The sequence below is a fragment of the Diabrotica virgifera genome, chromosome 5, assembly GCF_917563875.1.
Source record: "Diabrotica virgifera virgifera chromosome 5, PGI_DIABVI_V3a".
Taxonomy (NCBI): Eukaryota; Metazoa; Arthropoda; class Insecta; order Coleoptera; family Chrysomelidae; genus Diabrotica; species Diabrotica virgifera.
In genome coordinates, this window is record NC_065447.1 from 82,132,863 (window position 1) to 82,150,303 (window position 17,441).

The following is a 17,441-nucleotide window of genomic DNA, read 5'->3' on the forward strand; positions in this document are numbered from 1 at the left end:
TGCTGGTTGAAGGGACCCAGCTCAAGGTCGTGTCTAGTTGTTCAGAGAACTTCTTCCAGTTTGCTTTTCTAAGATTCCACCTGGGTCGAGGATATGATCTAATTATTGGAATTGATATTCCGATGGTGATAAGCACAGGACGATGTTGAGTATGTGGGAAGTCTGCAAGGACACTTCTCGCAGTTGTTAGTGGTCTGTCATTGGTATCTTTTGAGACAGAAATATATATTCTTATATATTTCTGTTATATTATTTTCTCCATGCAGCTGATTGAAATGTTCCTCTGTCTTTGGCATCAAAAACTAGATATGTGTTTTGCTCTTCGGGCCATTCTACTAGTGCCTCCCCATTTTCATCGTTCGTGGTGTACTTCCACATTTCGTGGTGGCTGTTGAAATCGCTGATGTATATAGTTGGATGTGGATGAGTCTTTAGCACTTATGGGTTCCATGTAGTGGCTGGAGGTTTGTATATGTTAACTACGGTAATATCTCCAGTCTTGGTGACTACTTCATGTATATTATTTTCATTGGAAGCAGAAAGCAGGAAACCATTTTCTATATTGCAGCGAATGTAGGTTGCGGCGCCGTAATGTTTATCATAAGTGGCTCCCAGTAAATCGTAGCCAGGTATCTTTCCCCTTAAATCAAGCTGGACTTTGTCTTCAGTATGGGTCTCTTGTATGGCAACCAGGTCAATGTTGTTATCGTGTAGGATGTTTTGCAACACTTGGAATTTTGCCTTGTTTATGCCCTCGATGTTAAGGTGACAGACTCGGATACACGGTCCGAGATCTCTAGTCAGTTGGTTCTGAGAAGAGCCTTTATTTGTTCCCATCATATGTTTACGTATAGATAAGATTTCTGTTTGTGATCTGTGATGTTGGCAGGATTTTTTTGTTTTTCGTTCGTCTGTCGCCAAATTTTTGCTAGTTCATTCCTACCATTTTTGTAGAAAAGTTGAAAATGGAGGAGATATTGGGCAACAACAGTTCTCCTTTAAAATAAAGATGGCGGCTATCGCAACGGCGGAATTCAGTCGCGAATTTAAATTTACACTTCTATTAACCCTCCCCCTAAATGCTACAATAATAAAATTTCAGGCAGCTCGCCATGGACTGGACTATACCCTATTTTACTTTCAGTGCACATATATGCCTACTTATCTGTCATTGGAATAACATGTGGAGTACATCGTCTATGGTCCCATAAAGCCTATAAAGCAAAATTACCTTTAAGGATCATTCTAATGTTGATGCAAACAGCTACCCTACAGAATAATATCTACATTTGGACCAGAGACCACAGGCTACACCACAAATATACCGACACTGATGCTGATCCCCACAACTCAAACAGAGGATTCTTCTTCTCCCATGTTGGATGGTTATTAATGAAGAAGCATCCGGAAGTTAAAAGTAAAGGGAAGACTATTGACATGAGCGATGTTGCAGCCGATCCCGTAGTCCAGTTTCAAAAAAAGTAAGAAAAGTTAAATATATTTCGTTTAAATTCTATATCAGTACCATCCCAGGCAACCGAATAACGTTTACAAAACGTTGAAAAGACGTCGTAATTATCACCAAACCACGTCAGTTTGTCAGGTTTTTTCGACGTCGAAAGTCACGTGAATATGTCCCACCATAACTGACGTCATTTTTACCACGATTTAAATAGGTGATATAAAAAACGTAGTTTTTATGTCGTTTTTAGATTATTTTTTATTTTATGGTTTTAAAAATATACAATAGGGCTTTTCATCGAATGTCATTTGTTTCTAGCTTCCGTCATATGTTGTATAATCTGTGTATAATATTAATATACCCGGATTATACAACATATGACAGAAGCTCGAAACAAATGACTGTGAATGAAAATCCCTATAATAATTATTCGTATGGGTATTGTTGGTATTGCAATTTTTCATTTAACTGTTTTAAATTTAGCTTATGAGCTAAGGTATACTTATTGTGTCAAAACTGAAACAACATATTAAGTAATAAATAATTTAAACTCGATAACACATAATTAGTTCGTTAACAGAAAATATTCACCAAAACAAAACACATAACCTCAAACCGTTTTCAAGAAGAACTATGGCATTAAACTAACTCACTACTCACTTGAGAAAACGAATAAAAATCTCTTAATTAACACGTTTCTTCAACTAAATATCTAAATGAAAATTCCTTTTTTACCACACAAATCACGTAAACAATAAATGAAAAACTTCTTATGACAATTTAAGCTTATAAACGTCAATACCAATATACAACATTTTACATTATAAGCATTAACAAGTTAAGCTCCTCCCTTTTTTGTGACGTCAGACTTGGGCTGTCTGAAATGAAAACGTATTTTTAAACGTATTTTAACGTCATCAATCTTACGTATTTAAAATCACCTACAAAAGACATTTATACGATGTAATGTTCAAACACGTGTATATATTCAACCAAAAGCTGACGTTTCCTCGACGTTATTGACGTCACTTGGTTGCCTGGGATTAAATCTATTCAAATTTAATTTTCACATTAAAGACATCCAAGGTATTAAATTAATATATAAAGAGAAGTAGAGAAGAGAACTTCGAGACTTCGTTTTCATCAGCATTATACCGTCACGAATTTTATAGTGTTTTAAGCCTTGTACTCACTTTTGTAGACCATGTTACGCGATTTTCTTTAGGCGGTCTAGAGCCGGTCTAAACTTGAGACATAGACATGACTAGAGAATTAACATATCGGGAAAAATTGGAAAAAAAACAGGTTTTTTTCCGTTTTTTCCAGACCATTGGAACAAATGGGAAAATTTGAAAATATTTTTTAATTGAGACTTAATTGTACCTACTTAAACTAAGAGACTTTAATTGTAAGTGTCAAAACCGAAACTTCAAATGTGGAAAGCACATTATTTAACCAAATTGCTCAGTGGTATATTTTTATCTGAGTCTGAATCTGAATCTTCAGACAATCTTCAGACCAAGCATCTGATTCAGACTCGATCTCCGCTTCACCATCCTGAACGGATAACACAAACAACATGATTTTTGTCAGTTTTTTTTTTAAAGTGGATCTCAATAATAGTTATTCTTAGGTGAAAAGACTGGGTCTTAGTGAACAAGCCATTTCAGAAATGAAGTCTATGGCTTCCATTAGTTGGTCTTCATTCAATTATTCTTCTTTAAAGCGAGCATCAAGAGGCTGCAAAGTTTATCAGCTTAGAACAAAATTCGTAGCGTTTTTCAACATACATATTTTACCAACCTTTCGATAAGAGAACTAAGCTGGTTAACTTGTTGGGGAATATTTTTTAATATTGTGTCTTTTATATACCTACTTAAAGACAAAAGGCACTTCTGTTAATATAGATCTATCGAATTCTACTAAATTTATCGATTTTGTTACGGGATGCAGAATTTGTTTAGTATATTGTAACAAATGTCAATTTTTTCGTATTTTTCCATTTTTCCTGTTTTTTTTTCCGGAAAAAAACAGGTTTTTTCCTGCACCCAATTTTTCCGGAAATTTTAAATCCCTAGACATGACCTAGAGCTACAGTTCTAGAGACACCGAACTTTGTCTCGTCTAGCGTCCACACTGTGATGTTAATTTTTGGGTCTCATCTTCGCCAAAAATTAAAACTTGTTTACATTAAAAAAAGATCTACCCTGTATATTTTAGGCTGTAGTAAACTGAATTATAAATTTTGTTTGATTTGAACAACAAATTTGAACAAATTTGTTGACCTTCTCTAGAACAACACAATCAGCCCTGTAATGAATCACTCACGTTAAATATAACGTAAAGTTATCCTGTAGTTAAGTTATAATCCTCGAATTGGTGTGATGTATTATATTTAACTTAACTACTTGCGTTATTTCTTGACAGTTATTGAGTTATCTGATATTTATATAAACTGTCACTTTATAACGCGACGTTAAACCTCAAGTTATGAGATCACTGTGTAGTTATGTTAAGGATTGTAACGTTAGGTTATGTTTTGATTTGTTTTTAGATAGAAATCAAGTGAATATTTAACGTAGAACGCTGCTTCGGGTTGTCCCAGGATCTTTTGCGGCATTTTATTAATTTAATAAATCAAATTTAATATCAAATATAAGGCAGCACAAAATTAAAAATATCAAATACATAGACCTAAAATAACAATTAAAAACACGTAGGTAATAAAATTAAAACAATAATAAAAATGAAAAAGAAAGCTAATAATTTATAAATAGAAGGGTGATGCAATTTTAAAAATTATACAAAAATCAAATCGAGAGATATAAGTTGAAATTTTTATTTATAAACGTCCAAGGCACCAGTGGCGTCTCGCGACCTCAGTATGCGGGTAGGCTACACATATACTTCGGGTAGGCGGCAAAAAATATCCTACAATTTGTAATACATTTTGAGCCGTCTTGCAATACTAAATGTAATCTATGAGCGCAACAATGTGTAAAAATTGCTTTTGGAGCATCTACTTTAATTTTTGATTGTAATCCGTTTAAAGAGCCAGCCATTACACTTGCACCATCGTAAAATTGAGCAATTTATTTATTTTTGTAATCATATGGCTCAAGCACGTTTGAAATTAAACTATATAGAGCGTCTGCAGATCTATTCTCGCTAACATCAAAAAACCCTAAAAATCTTTCTGTTACCTGACCAACTTTTTTAACAAAACGGATTGTTAAAGTACACTGTGATTTTTCGGTTATATCAGTAGTATCGTCCGCTAGTATAGAAAAAAATTGACTTTCATTAATTTCTGTTGAAATTTCATTTTTTACGTAATCGGCAAGGCAATCTATTAAATCATTTTGTATTGTTTTTGACAAACCCGTGAACACCCCTTCTATTTTTTAACATGATCCTGGATTTCCTGATCGCGTTTAACTACTAAATTAAAAATAATTTAAAATTACCCATGTTTGAAGAATTATGGCTCTCATCACGACCGCGAAATGCAGGTTCTTGTTTTACTAACAGAATTGTAACATCAATTTCTTCAACTTCTTCAATCTTTTTCAATTTCTTCATTATATATCTTATTAGATAGAGAAATTTGTCCAGCTAAAGCACTGTCAATAGTTTGTTTATTTTTTTCTAACCGTTTTAAACCTAAGCAATTGTTTAAATGTTCTTTCGAAGATTCATGTTTTTTTACACTAGCTGATAAATTTTTCAAATCTGAATATCCCTGACTCACCCAAACATTTTGCTTCAAATTTGAGAGCAAAGACAAGGCCAACAGAAAAGTGAATTTTTAAAATAACTTCCGCTTAGCCATTTATGATTTTCATACCATATTGTTTTAAACGATCTCGAAAATGGTCGATTGTCTTTTGTCTTATCTGTCGAAAAAATTGTTAAATTTGGTAAAGGCCGGCCCATTGACATAATTTCTGACCTTTCTTATTTTGGCGCCTTGAATAAGGCGTCTCGATCAAACTGCATATTACATCGTTTAAAATATTCATATTCGATGACTAAAGTTTTTCCACCAATAAAACTAACACACCTACGTTTCAACAACGTCAAATATTACTTATTTTATTTTTGTATCAAATAATAATTTACTCTTCGAATAAATTGATAAGTTAACAATTAACCTCGCTTTAAATTTTTAATTATCTATAAATTCTAATAACACTTCTATCTATATCTATAAAATATAATGGATGACTGACAAATAACTATTCACAGATTTATTTGTCGTTAGTGAATTATTACTAAATTAATATAAAATTAAAATGCCCTTCAATAGACCGATCTCAAATTTACCTGTTTATTATTCAGTTTTCATAAACAAATTTAATTTGTCCTACCTAGTTTTATTCAATACTTAACCTACTAATAACAGCCAAAATCAAAAAATAAAATTATTTAAAACAGTTTCACAAGACACAAGAGAAGCAACTGATAAAATTTTGGAGGTCCGGCTATAAGACTCTGTGCCTATGCGCCCTTTCAAAATCGTAGAATACGCGAGACCGGCAGCAGGTCTGCTCGCGTAAACAGAGAGAGATCGCACGTCAATTCGGTGTTGGCGTCGTTCTATTTCAGGCTACGTTTTCAAGTGCCTGACCCAGGAAGAATATAGAATCTTATACATTACTTCTGATACTACAAGGAGCGTACAATAATTATAACTACGGAGAAAATTTTTTGGATATTTTTACAAATAATTTGGATAATTTTTGCTATTTTCTTGTAGGTATTGTGTCAAAATTTATAAATTACAATTTTGAAATAAGTAATTTATTTTAATAATTTATATTATTGTACTACACTTGAAGAGGGTAGGCGGCGCCTACCTTGCCTACCCCGACGGGCCGCCCCTGCAAGGCACATCCAAGGGTTTTAAGTACTTCTTTCTATCTACTTTTACGATTCACCACCGAAACACACCGAACAGCGAACAGCTGTTCGGTTATCGGTAGCCGGTGGGTAGGTATATGTACCAACTTCTCGTGATTCTCTTTCTTGCTCAAACTTGTACTGATTCTACATAAGGTTCTCTTTTTAGACAACTTAATATTTTCTTCCTTGTATAACGTCTAAGAAATAACTCATCTCATAACGGTGAATGATACATCACATGGAATTTACGTTAAAAGTTATGGAGACAGTTATATATGTCAGTTACCTTAACTTTAACGCAAACGTTAAAAATAACTTCTGCAATTCAAAACGTCAAAAAAACTGTCAAAGTGTTTAGACAAATTTAAGAGTTCCTCGGAAAAATTTGTAGATTTAGTTAGTTCTAAAGTCTTTTTTCATTCAACTCAAATCGATTGTGAAGTATTAAAGTGTGTTTCAAGAGATTCTACAGAGTGTTTAGCCGATTTTGTTTGTTTTCCGTATATTTTAAGTTTTGTTATTTGACAACTGTACTGTAAGTAGAAATTTTTTTATATACTTATATTTGAACGTCGCTCGTGCCCCGGGATGTCCGTGGGCAAAAATGGAAAGGATCCACCAGATCCTGGTGTAGAAAATATTGGGTTCACAGATGAGAGCGATATAATTATGCAGACAAATGATTTAAATCAGAATAATTCTCATAGTGAATGTTTAAATGATACTAGTAAAAGTACTAATGATACCATAAACTTGACATCTACTTCAAATAAAACAAATACTATTCAAAAAAGACAGGAATTTAATTCATCTAATCGATTTAGTTTAAATGATACTGGTCCGTTTTTTATATTTGTTCAACACATAAATTTGAGTATCGGTCGTTTGCATCCAATGAAACTTGGAGAAAAACTACTTTCGCTATCTAGTTATGATAAACATATTATTGAAATTGTTAGTGTAGGTAAAAATCGCATTAAAATTCAAGTCAATTCAGGTGCTGTTGCGAATAAATTAGTAGTTGAAGATTTTTTCGTAAAAAATAACCTAATTGCATATATTCCAAATTATTTAACGGAAAAAAAGGGTCTCGTTCGCGGAGTGGACACTACTCTAACTGAGAGTGCACTACTTAATACTATTAAATCTAATATTCCAATAAAAAAAGTTCATAGAATGACTAGAATAGTTCAAAGTGACGGTGTATCAGAAAGAGTTCCTAGACAAATGGTTATTATTAGCTTTGAAGGTAAATTAATACCCCAGTATATTTACATCAACAAAGTTAGGTGTCCAGTTGAAATATATGTTAGTCCTGTTATGCAATGTTTCAACTGTCTTCGTTATGGCCATTCAACGACTCAATGCAAGTCAAAAAAAGATGTAAGAAGTGCGGTAATGAAGGTAACACTGATTGTCCCGATAAATGTACTACATTTTGCGTTTATTGTAAAAATAGTAGCCACGAGTCAGTTTTTAAAGAATGTCCCGAATATTTAAAACAAAAAAAGACTAAAGAAGCTATGGCTAACTTAAATATTTCATTTAAAGAAGCCGAAAAAGCTCTTGAAAATCCATGTTATTCCAGTTTAGTCCAAAAAAATAAATTTGCACCTTTAATGACCTGTGACACAGACTTTCCTCCATTAAAAAGCTCCTCCCCTAAACCCTCGAATTCCACCACTACTTATAAAAATAATAATCATCTGAATATAGCCCCCCCTAACGATAACCCCCCCAAAAAAGGAAGACTACTGATACAACTCCTAATTTTCCTCCTGTGCGTAGGGAATACCCGACCAGTTTCTGTTCGGGATCTGTATTTCAATTTGGAAACCATGAGCCCCGTAATGAATTTGATATATTTATAGGCCAGCTCAGTGCTTCACTCAAAAATTTAATCAAACAGAGTATCCTTGACTATTGTAATTCTTCATCAAATGTAGAAACTAATTTTAAAAATTACGAAATTGAATTAGAAAATAAAATTAAAGATATTATAGGTAATATTTTTACATGATTTTAATGGCTGACAAAAGTATTAAAATTATTCAATGGAATATTCGTTCGCTAAATGCGAACCGATATTCTTTACAGCAATTACTGTTTGAAGAACGTTTTGACATAGGTCTTTTATCAGAAACTTGGTCCAAACCATCTGATACTGTTTGCTTCAATAATTTCAATGTAGTTAATAAAAGTAGAATTAGAGGATATGGAGGAGTTGCCATAATTTTAGCAAATAACATTATTTATAATCCCATTTCATTTGTTAACAATTTCAATCCTAATTTAGAAGTTTGTGGTGTAGATATTAAAATTGACCAAAAAGTGTATACTGTCCTGAGTGTGTACCGTCCATCAAATGTTAGAGTAACAGTGCAAGATTACGTTAGTCTTTTTTCTCAAATTAGCAATGATTGTATTATTACCGGAGATTTTAATGCACATCATGGATTATGGGGATCAAATTCATGTTGCGTCGATGGTAATATACTAGTAGAAGCATTAGATTTCTTTCCTAATTTAATTGTTGTTAATGACGGGTCGGCTACTAGAGCTACTCCTCCAGGGAATATGAAATCTGTTGTAGATCTTACTATTATATCCTCTAGTTTATGTCCATCCCTTGACTGGACTGTTCTTCCAGATACCTATGGATCAGATCATTTTCCAATTAGACTTTCTGTGCAGAATATGAAAATTGAAAATAGAACTTTTATATCTTCGGCTAAATGGTCGATGTCTAATGCAAACTGGGATAATTTTAGAAACAACGTAGAAAGTGCCTTCAGACACGAACCAAATAAAAACCAAACAAACGAAATGATTTTCTTTTTATTAGATTCTATTACTGATGCAGCCAACAAATCTTTTAAAATTATCAAACCGTCAGTCAAATCTTTCAAATCGCCACCATGGTGGGATGATGAATGCCTCACTGCTTCTAACGCTAGAAAAAATTCCTTTAAAATTTATAAATCTAATCTTACCCTTTCAAACTTCATGGAATATAAGAAGAATGAAGCTATATGTAAACGAACTTTCCGCTCAAAAGCTAAATCTAGTTGGGCTCGGTTTTGTTCCTCACTTACTAGGCAAACTTCACCTTCAGAGCTTTGGAAAAGGGTAAACAAAATTCAAGGTAACAAAAAGTACACCGCTAATGATGAATGTATGGTAGAAAGGCTCTTTACAAAAATCTCTCCGGATTATGTCCATTTACCACTATTTATGCCGAGCATCTCTACTAATGACCACTTTTTACTAACCCCCATTTCAGCTGACGAACTTAAAGCAAATATCAAGAGTTCTAAAAATACAGCCCCTGGTATTGACGGCATTAACTATAGTATGCTATTAAACCTACCTGCAATTGCTATATATTATTTGTGCAAAATATACAACAATATTCTACTTAAAGGAGATCATTGTGACGCCCTCAAACAATGCCTGGTTATTCCTATACCCAAACTAAACCAGCGTACCGACTTAAGGCCTATCTCTCTCATGTCCTGTTTGCTTAAAACATTTGAACGAGTTATGAAAAGCAGATTAGAATGGTGGTGTGAGAACAAAAATATATTTCCAGTGTCTCAGTATGTCTTTCGTAGGAACAAGGGAACTATTGATTGTGTTTCTCAATTAACAACTGATATTCAATTATCATATTCAAATAATAATTATCTATCTGCCATTTTTCTTGATATTTCTGGGGCTTATGACAACGTCAATTTAAATCTATTGTTCGAAAAACTGAAGCACATAGGTATTCCACCTTTGTGTGCTTATGTATTAGTAAACCTATTCCTTAATAGACAGGTATTTATTAGATGTAATGATAGATTGATTGGCCCAAGAGTAGTGCATCAAGGTCTACCACAAGGATCAGTCCTTAGTCCCTTGTTGTTTAATCTATACACTCTAGATCTCCACAGTATAGGAATTAGATGCAGTATATTACAATATGCAGATGATTTCTGCTTTTACAATGTGAATAAGTTGTACCAACAAAGTATTAATTCAACTAAGATGGTACTGGGTGATGCAAGAGAGTATTTTTTTAAACAAGGATTTGACCTTACTTCAAATAAATCAGCGGTGGTGTTTTTTACGCGACATCGCTTACCAGTTATGAACAGCATCATGATTAACAACCTAAGTATACCCGTTCATAAGCATTACACTTATCTTGGTATTACATTGGACACCAAGTTAACATGGGATGAACACATTAATAAGTGCTTAATAAAATGTGAGAAAAGTTTAAATATTCTTAAAGTAGTTAATCGCTATCGATGGGGTGCTGACCCTAAAATTAATTTAATGTTTTATCGTGCATATACCAGATCCATTCTCGACTATGGAAGCATTCTATATGGATCTGCCACAAACAGTCGCCTTAAAAAACTAGATCGCATTCAATATAAGGCTCTGCGGTTAGTTCTAGGTGCGCTCAAGTCTACGCCTATAGAGAATCTTTTAGCTGAATCCATGGAGCCTCCTTTACATTTAAGACGACTATTTTTGGCTGAAAAATTTATTCTTAAATGCCAATCTTACAACCAAACTGAACTACTACAAAAAATATGTGACATCTCTGTTTCTAATCTTGTCGACAAATGGTGGCACAACAGGAATTCTCCTATTTTAGCAGTGGCATACTCGAACGTTTCTCAGCACCTAAACAGTCCAGGTGAATTAACTTTCTTTAAATCGAGTTTTAATATATCTTATGCCAATGTTAATGTTTGGTTCCCAAATTTTGACAGTGAGAATCCAGTTGACTTTCAGCAACATATAGCCAAGCTTGATAATCCATGCAGGATTTTCACGGATGGTTCAAAATCAAGATTGGGAGTTGGATGTGCTGTATATATTCCGGATCAACAAGAATCCTTGATGTTCAAGTTAGATAAACAATGTTCCATATACTCTGCAGAAATGTTCGCGATTTATCAAGCTCTAGAATGGGCTGTCAACAAAAAAATTTCTAACAAGCAAGTTGTAATTATGTCAGATTCAAGATCTTCGTTATTAGCTCTAGAAAACACACGTAAACATTTATATAAAAATAGCCTTGTCGTCAAAATTTTAGAAAACCAACTAAAGCTACTGGAAAAACAGACTTCTGTAACTTTCGTCTGGGTAAAAGGACATATTGGTATTTCCGGTAACATAAAAGCAGATTTTTTTGCGAAAGAGGCAATCTTAAAAGGATCGGAAATAACTTGGCTAGATAGAAGCGATCTAACAGCTACTCGCAAGAAAAGTTTGAAACAAAATTGGGATATTGAGTGGCACGCTTTCTGCAATCGAAGCAACAATCTCTACACCAAAATTCATCCTAGTTTACCTACTGAGCCTTTTGCTATCAGAAGTTATCCCAATAGAAATATATATGCCATGTTTATTAGATGTCTCTTTAATCATGCCACTGTCAAGTCATACCTCTATAGATTTAACCTATCCGAATCAGATCTTTGCGATTGCAATGGATATGTTGACGATATTAATCATTGGTTGTTTGGATGCAAACATAATGATGTTGCAATTAAGTTTTTGATGCACAATCTGGTTCAAGAAGAAATACCTTTCCCACAAAATAATGCTTCTCTTTTATATTTGTCTCGTAGAAATTCTAAAATTAAACAAATCATCTGGGAGTTTTTAAAAAGGACTAAGAGGAAAATTTAACTTGCACTGAATGAGTCCGTTTGAATGTGTTTAGCAATAATTATTGTTTTTTTTATGTTTATCCTTATTATGTAATATTGTCTCCCTGTGAAAGTTCATTAAGTAGATTTTGCAGGGAGGTAATAAGAATAGAATTGTATAAAAGTTTATATTGAAAAAATTAAAAAAAAAAAAAAAAATTATACAAAAAAATATGTATACAAAAAAAAATGTATTAAAAAAATTAAATCTTATTAAAAAAAAAGAAAAAAAAAAAAGAAAAAAAAAGAAAAAAAAAACAAAAAAAGAAAAAATAATAAATAAATAAATAAATAAATAAAAGGTATAATAAGTTATAAAAAAATAAAAAAGAGAAAAAAAAATTAAAAACACAAAGAGGGTGTAAACCTCCGCGGGGTTGAAGCCTTATCGCTGTGTAAAAAAAACATATATTTATTAGCATTTAGTATTAGTATTTAGTATTAGCATGTAGTTTTTTTTTGTCGATTTAATTATTTGTAAATTAATTTAAGTTGGTTAGGGCCATGAATGAGGAGTATACCTACTGGTCAATTAAATGTTTCCACTTCTACATGTATGTATGTGCGTGCATAAGTATTATATGTGCGCACATGTACCTAATGTATTATGTAATGCAATGTATTTTATTTGGAATATTGTAGCAAACAGTAATTTATTATCTATCGTGGCTGAATGGATCAAGTAATCCAAAGCCAATAAGAAAGAAAAAAAAACTTCTGCAATTCGTCCCAGGACTGAATATCAAATATAATTAAAAAATATGAAAAAAAAATTTAAGAAACGCTTTTCTTAAAAAATTTTTTTTATATTTTTTTATTTTTTACTTTTTAGTCTTACACTTTTCAACATTAAAATATATCGTCATTTGTATTAAAATATGTATAAAACATATGATGTACAAACATGAAAAGTAGTAGGAATCGGCAAAAAATTTGAAACTTTGTTGTTTATTTATGAAGCATAACGTAAACAATTAATGTAAACAGTGAAATTATGTATAGTTCATATAATTAGCTACAATCTGTAAAAGTTTCAAGTTTCTTCATTGTAAAAAACAAGAGAATTTAAGCATTTTCCGTTAAAATCGTTTTTTTAATTTAAACAATTAATAAACAAAAAAATTTTTATTGACTATTGTGTATTGTTCCCGCGAATGCATATGTCTGAAAATTTTAAGTCATTTGCATTGAAGAAAAGGCAGTAAAATTAACGTCCAAAGATTTGACCCAAACGGTTGAACTAAAAAAAAGCGTTTAATTAATTAATACGCCAAAACGAATTCTAATGTTAATTATTGTAGCACAAAACGTCTCTACCTGTGGTTTTTCTAAGACTACGATAAAAACACGAATTTTTTGAATTCGAGTTTTGGTTGAAGTTTTGTTTCGTATCGTATTGAAATTTGACACGAATAAGCGCCGATTTTTGTATAAACAAATATATGAGCGTTCAAAATTTGAAACTTTATTGTTTATTTATGAAGCATAACGTAAACAATTAACGTAAAAAGTGAAATTATGTATAGTTCATATCATTAGCTACAATCCGTAAAAGTTTTAAGGTTCTACATTGTAAAAAACAAGATAATTTAAGCATTTTCCATTAAAATCGTTTTTTTTTATTTAAACAATTAATAAACATAAAATTTTTTTGACTATTCGTGTATTGTTCCCGCGAATGCATATGTCTGCAAATTTTCATTCATTTGTATTGAAGAAAAGGCAGTCAAATTAACGTCTAAAGATTTGACGCAAACTATTGAACTAAAGAAAAGCGTTTAATAATAATAAAAGATTTACTTTGGCACTTTTTTATCTTTCAATGGGGTATTATTCTTGAGTAAGGTTTATTACAACCAATAATCATAAAAAGTCTCTAAAATAAATAGGCCTTGATCTCGCGTACCAAAAAAAAAAGTTGATTAATAGCAAGCTGAAAATTTGTTAATTCCACGAACATACGCCTGTTTTGGATTACTTCGACAACGACTATTTTACTGTGCAACATAAGAAGTACGAAAGTAAATGGCGCTAATAATTATTCCAATAAACAACAATGTAATTTGCAATTTACTTTCGTTCTTTTTATTTTGCACAGTAAAATATTCGTTGTCGAAGTAATCCAAAACAGGCGTATGTTCGTGGAATAGGGTATAGCTTAACGGTGTCTCGTCGGACAAACTTTGATGTATGAGAACAGTGGAACAGGTTAAAAATGTGGAACGTCAGACTACGAAAACGTCGCATGTATTTTGTCAGACAGAACTTCCAATTGATTTGTTACCCTTTTAGGAAGTCCGGCACGTAGAACATATCAAATGAAAGGAATTATGACAGGTGATAAATAGCAGTCTGATTTTTGCATGAGAATTTAATGAAAGGGTAACAAATCAAATGGAAGTTCTGTCCGACAAAATACATGGGACGTTTTCGTAGTCTGACGTTCCAAATTTTTAACCTGTTCCACAATTAAAACTTCCCCTGTTCCAGTGCTCCCGTACATCAAAGTTTGTCCGACTAGACACCCTTAAGCTATTAACAAATTTTCAGCTTGCTATTAATCAACTTTTTTTTGCTCCGCAGAATCCAGGCCTAATACCTACATTGCTGAATGATCAGTGCATTTTGTTATATTTTTTAGACGGATCATCACTGAAATGGGGCATGTCTCGTCTATAGACGTGAGGTAAAGTCGGAGTAATTTATATTATAGAACGGCTTTAAGGGCGACGAAATTTGGTATACATACATACTTGAAACTTGATTTAGTGAAACGCTTCAAGAATGGGTTCGTTTAAACGCATCTCTTTTTACACCCACACACTTATGTCTACAGCCTGACCCACTACTTTGAGCCGTGTAATTTGGGTTTAGGTTGCCTATATGAACTTGAATCGGGGAAATGGACTTCATATTTTTAACTTGGTATCCGAGCTGATGGGCAGTATTTCTAATTTGAAATACTTTTTTGTATTTAAATACTCTAATTATTAGAGTAAATTGCAATTGTAAAAAAATTTACTTTAAATTTAACTTAAAGAATTATTGACTTCCCACAAGGGTAGTGAAAAATTACTAGGTTACTAGACTAACAAGGGCTAATTACTAGAAAAATTACTATTAGCAAAAAACTAGCAGAATATTTAGTCCATTGAAATGTTATATTTTTTAGGCCACACCTTGCATTTGTTAGAGGAGTCAATTATATTTTTTTAATATGTAGGCGGGGTCAGTAGAAGCTTAAGTTCAAGTTTTTGGGGTCACCACTCTTGTCCCCTGGCCGCCATCTTGAAAAAAGGGGTGCAAAGGGGTTTCGCGCTGTATCTCGCAAACTACCAACCCCACAGAAAAGTGAATAACACATGAAATGTAGCAAATTAAATTTTCTACAATTTTGTTTCTATCACTTTTTATCGTCAAGTAACCAACAAAAAAGATATAAACAAAAATAAGTGAAAATTTTTTAATAAGTTTCCTTTTGGAGGTTATAACTTTTTTTCAGTTCATTCTACAATAATAGTTATTTATGTACCAAGTCAGTAAAGTTACTCTTTATCGAACGAGTCTGATATTATATTAAAGAATCTTTGCTGACGTGGTGCATGCAGAATTTGATCGCGTTTGATATTGGTTTTAACACCTACTTACAATTTACAATTTAAGAACTTTTTAAATTTTAAACGTCATAATAATTTCATGACAGTGATGACAGATAACTTTTCCAAGATGGCTGCTTTCAATTTTTAATCGATAGTTATCAATATTACTAAATCGGTAAAGTTTTAATTTATTTTATATGAATATAATTGCAAATTATTACATAATTTCACTTTTTAACATAAATTTAATATCGCAAATTGTGTACAACATTTTTTAATTACTGAAGTAAATAAATTGTAAGTTAACTCAAATAAATAATCGATTACTGCTATCGACCACTTACATTAAATCTCGATTAATCGCGCAGGTAAAATAAAATTCTTCTTTCAGTACAATAATGTGTTACTTTACTGCCGCAAATGAGGGCAAATGAGTACAATAATGAATGACTTTAGTGACGGTTGGCGATAAAATAACATTACATCAATTTTGTAGAGGGTTTTTCAGCGAACAATTTTTACCATAAAGTTGTTTAATTTTTTATTTATCTAGGTTTTACAGCGCTCCAAACTTGACCAGACTCTCGAATGCTCATAGGGATGCAATAAAAACAAAACGTTAAGCTTAATGAGGCGCGTTTTTTGTGTGGTATCCCCAGTGGGCCTAATCCACTGACAACTTCTAGACAAAATAATATTATTTATCACCAACCGTCACTAAAGTCATTCATTATTGTACTCATTTGCGGCAGTAAAGTAACACTTTATTGTACTGAAAGAAGAAATTTACTTTACCTGCCGCGAATAATCGGATTTGAATGTAAGTGGTCGATGGCAGTAATCGATTATTTATTTGAGTTAACATACAATTTATTTACTTTAATTATTATATTGTACAAAATTTACGACATTGTTAATTAAATTGATGTCGAAAAGTGAAATTCTGTAGTATGTATTTTGTAATTATATTCATATAAAATAAATCAACACTTTACCGATTTAGAATTATTTAATATTGATAACTATCGATTAAAAATCGAAAGCCGCCATCATGCAGAAGTCACCTGTCATCACTGTCATGAAATTTTTATTACGTCTAAAATTTTAAAAAATTCTTAAATTTTAAATTGTAAGTACCTAAGTATTAAAACCAATATTAAATTGCTGGCGATAAAATTTTGTATGCACCACGTCAGTAAAGACTATTTATCGAACTCGTCTGTTATTCGCCTCGCTCGCCAGGCTCGCTCGGCTCATAATATCAGACTCGTTCCATAAATAGTAACTTTACTGACTTGATACATAAATAACTATTATTATTATATACAGAGTGTCCAGAAACTCTACCGACAAACGAAGACAGAAGATTCCTCAGATAATTTTAAGACAATTTATCTAGTCCGAAAATGCTTCCTAAAGGAGCTAGACCTATTTGAAGATGGCGTCTGGTAATTAGTTTTTCTTAAATATCTCTAGAACGCTTCTATTTAGAAAAACGACAATTGGTACACATATTTATCGTCCAGAGGTAAATCGATTCCATCCATTGCAAATTTCTAGTACCGGTCATAGGCGTCCGTTTTGGGTAGAACAACAGTTATATTATCGCATAACTTTTTTGTTTTTAATTTCTAAGCATTTTTATGTATGTTTAAATTTCATTTAAACATACGAAATAATTTAAAATATTTCGTCAAGTTCCATTTTCTTTAATGTCAATTTGTCATTATAATATATTTGTAAGTATAGTTTAAGATT

The 17,441-nt window shown here is 32.2% G+C and overlaps 1 protein-coding gene across 4 annotated transcripts in view; it reads left to right on the top strand.

Moving 5' to 3' along the window:
* The window catches only part of LOC126884267 (acyl-CoA Delta-9 desaturase-like), a 132,870-nt gene that overhangs the window by 45,778 nt on the left and 69,651 nt on the right, over window positions 1–17,441 (top strand). For all 4 annotated transcript variants that reach the window (XR_007697916.1, XR_007697915.1, XM_050650203.1 and 1 more), the window contains exon 3: window positions 1,145–1,481. Coding sequence is in view for 2 of the 4 variants with exons in the window: in XM_050650203.1 (XP_050506160.1) it covers window positions 1,145–1,481 (337 nt within the window). In the remaining 2 variants the exon portion in view is untranslated. The remainder of the gene's footprint in view (window positions 1–1,144; window positions 1,482–17,441) is intronic.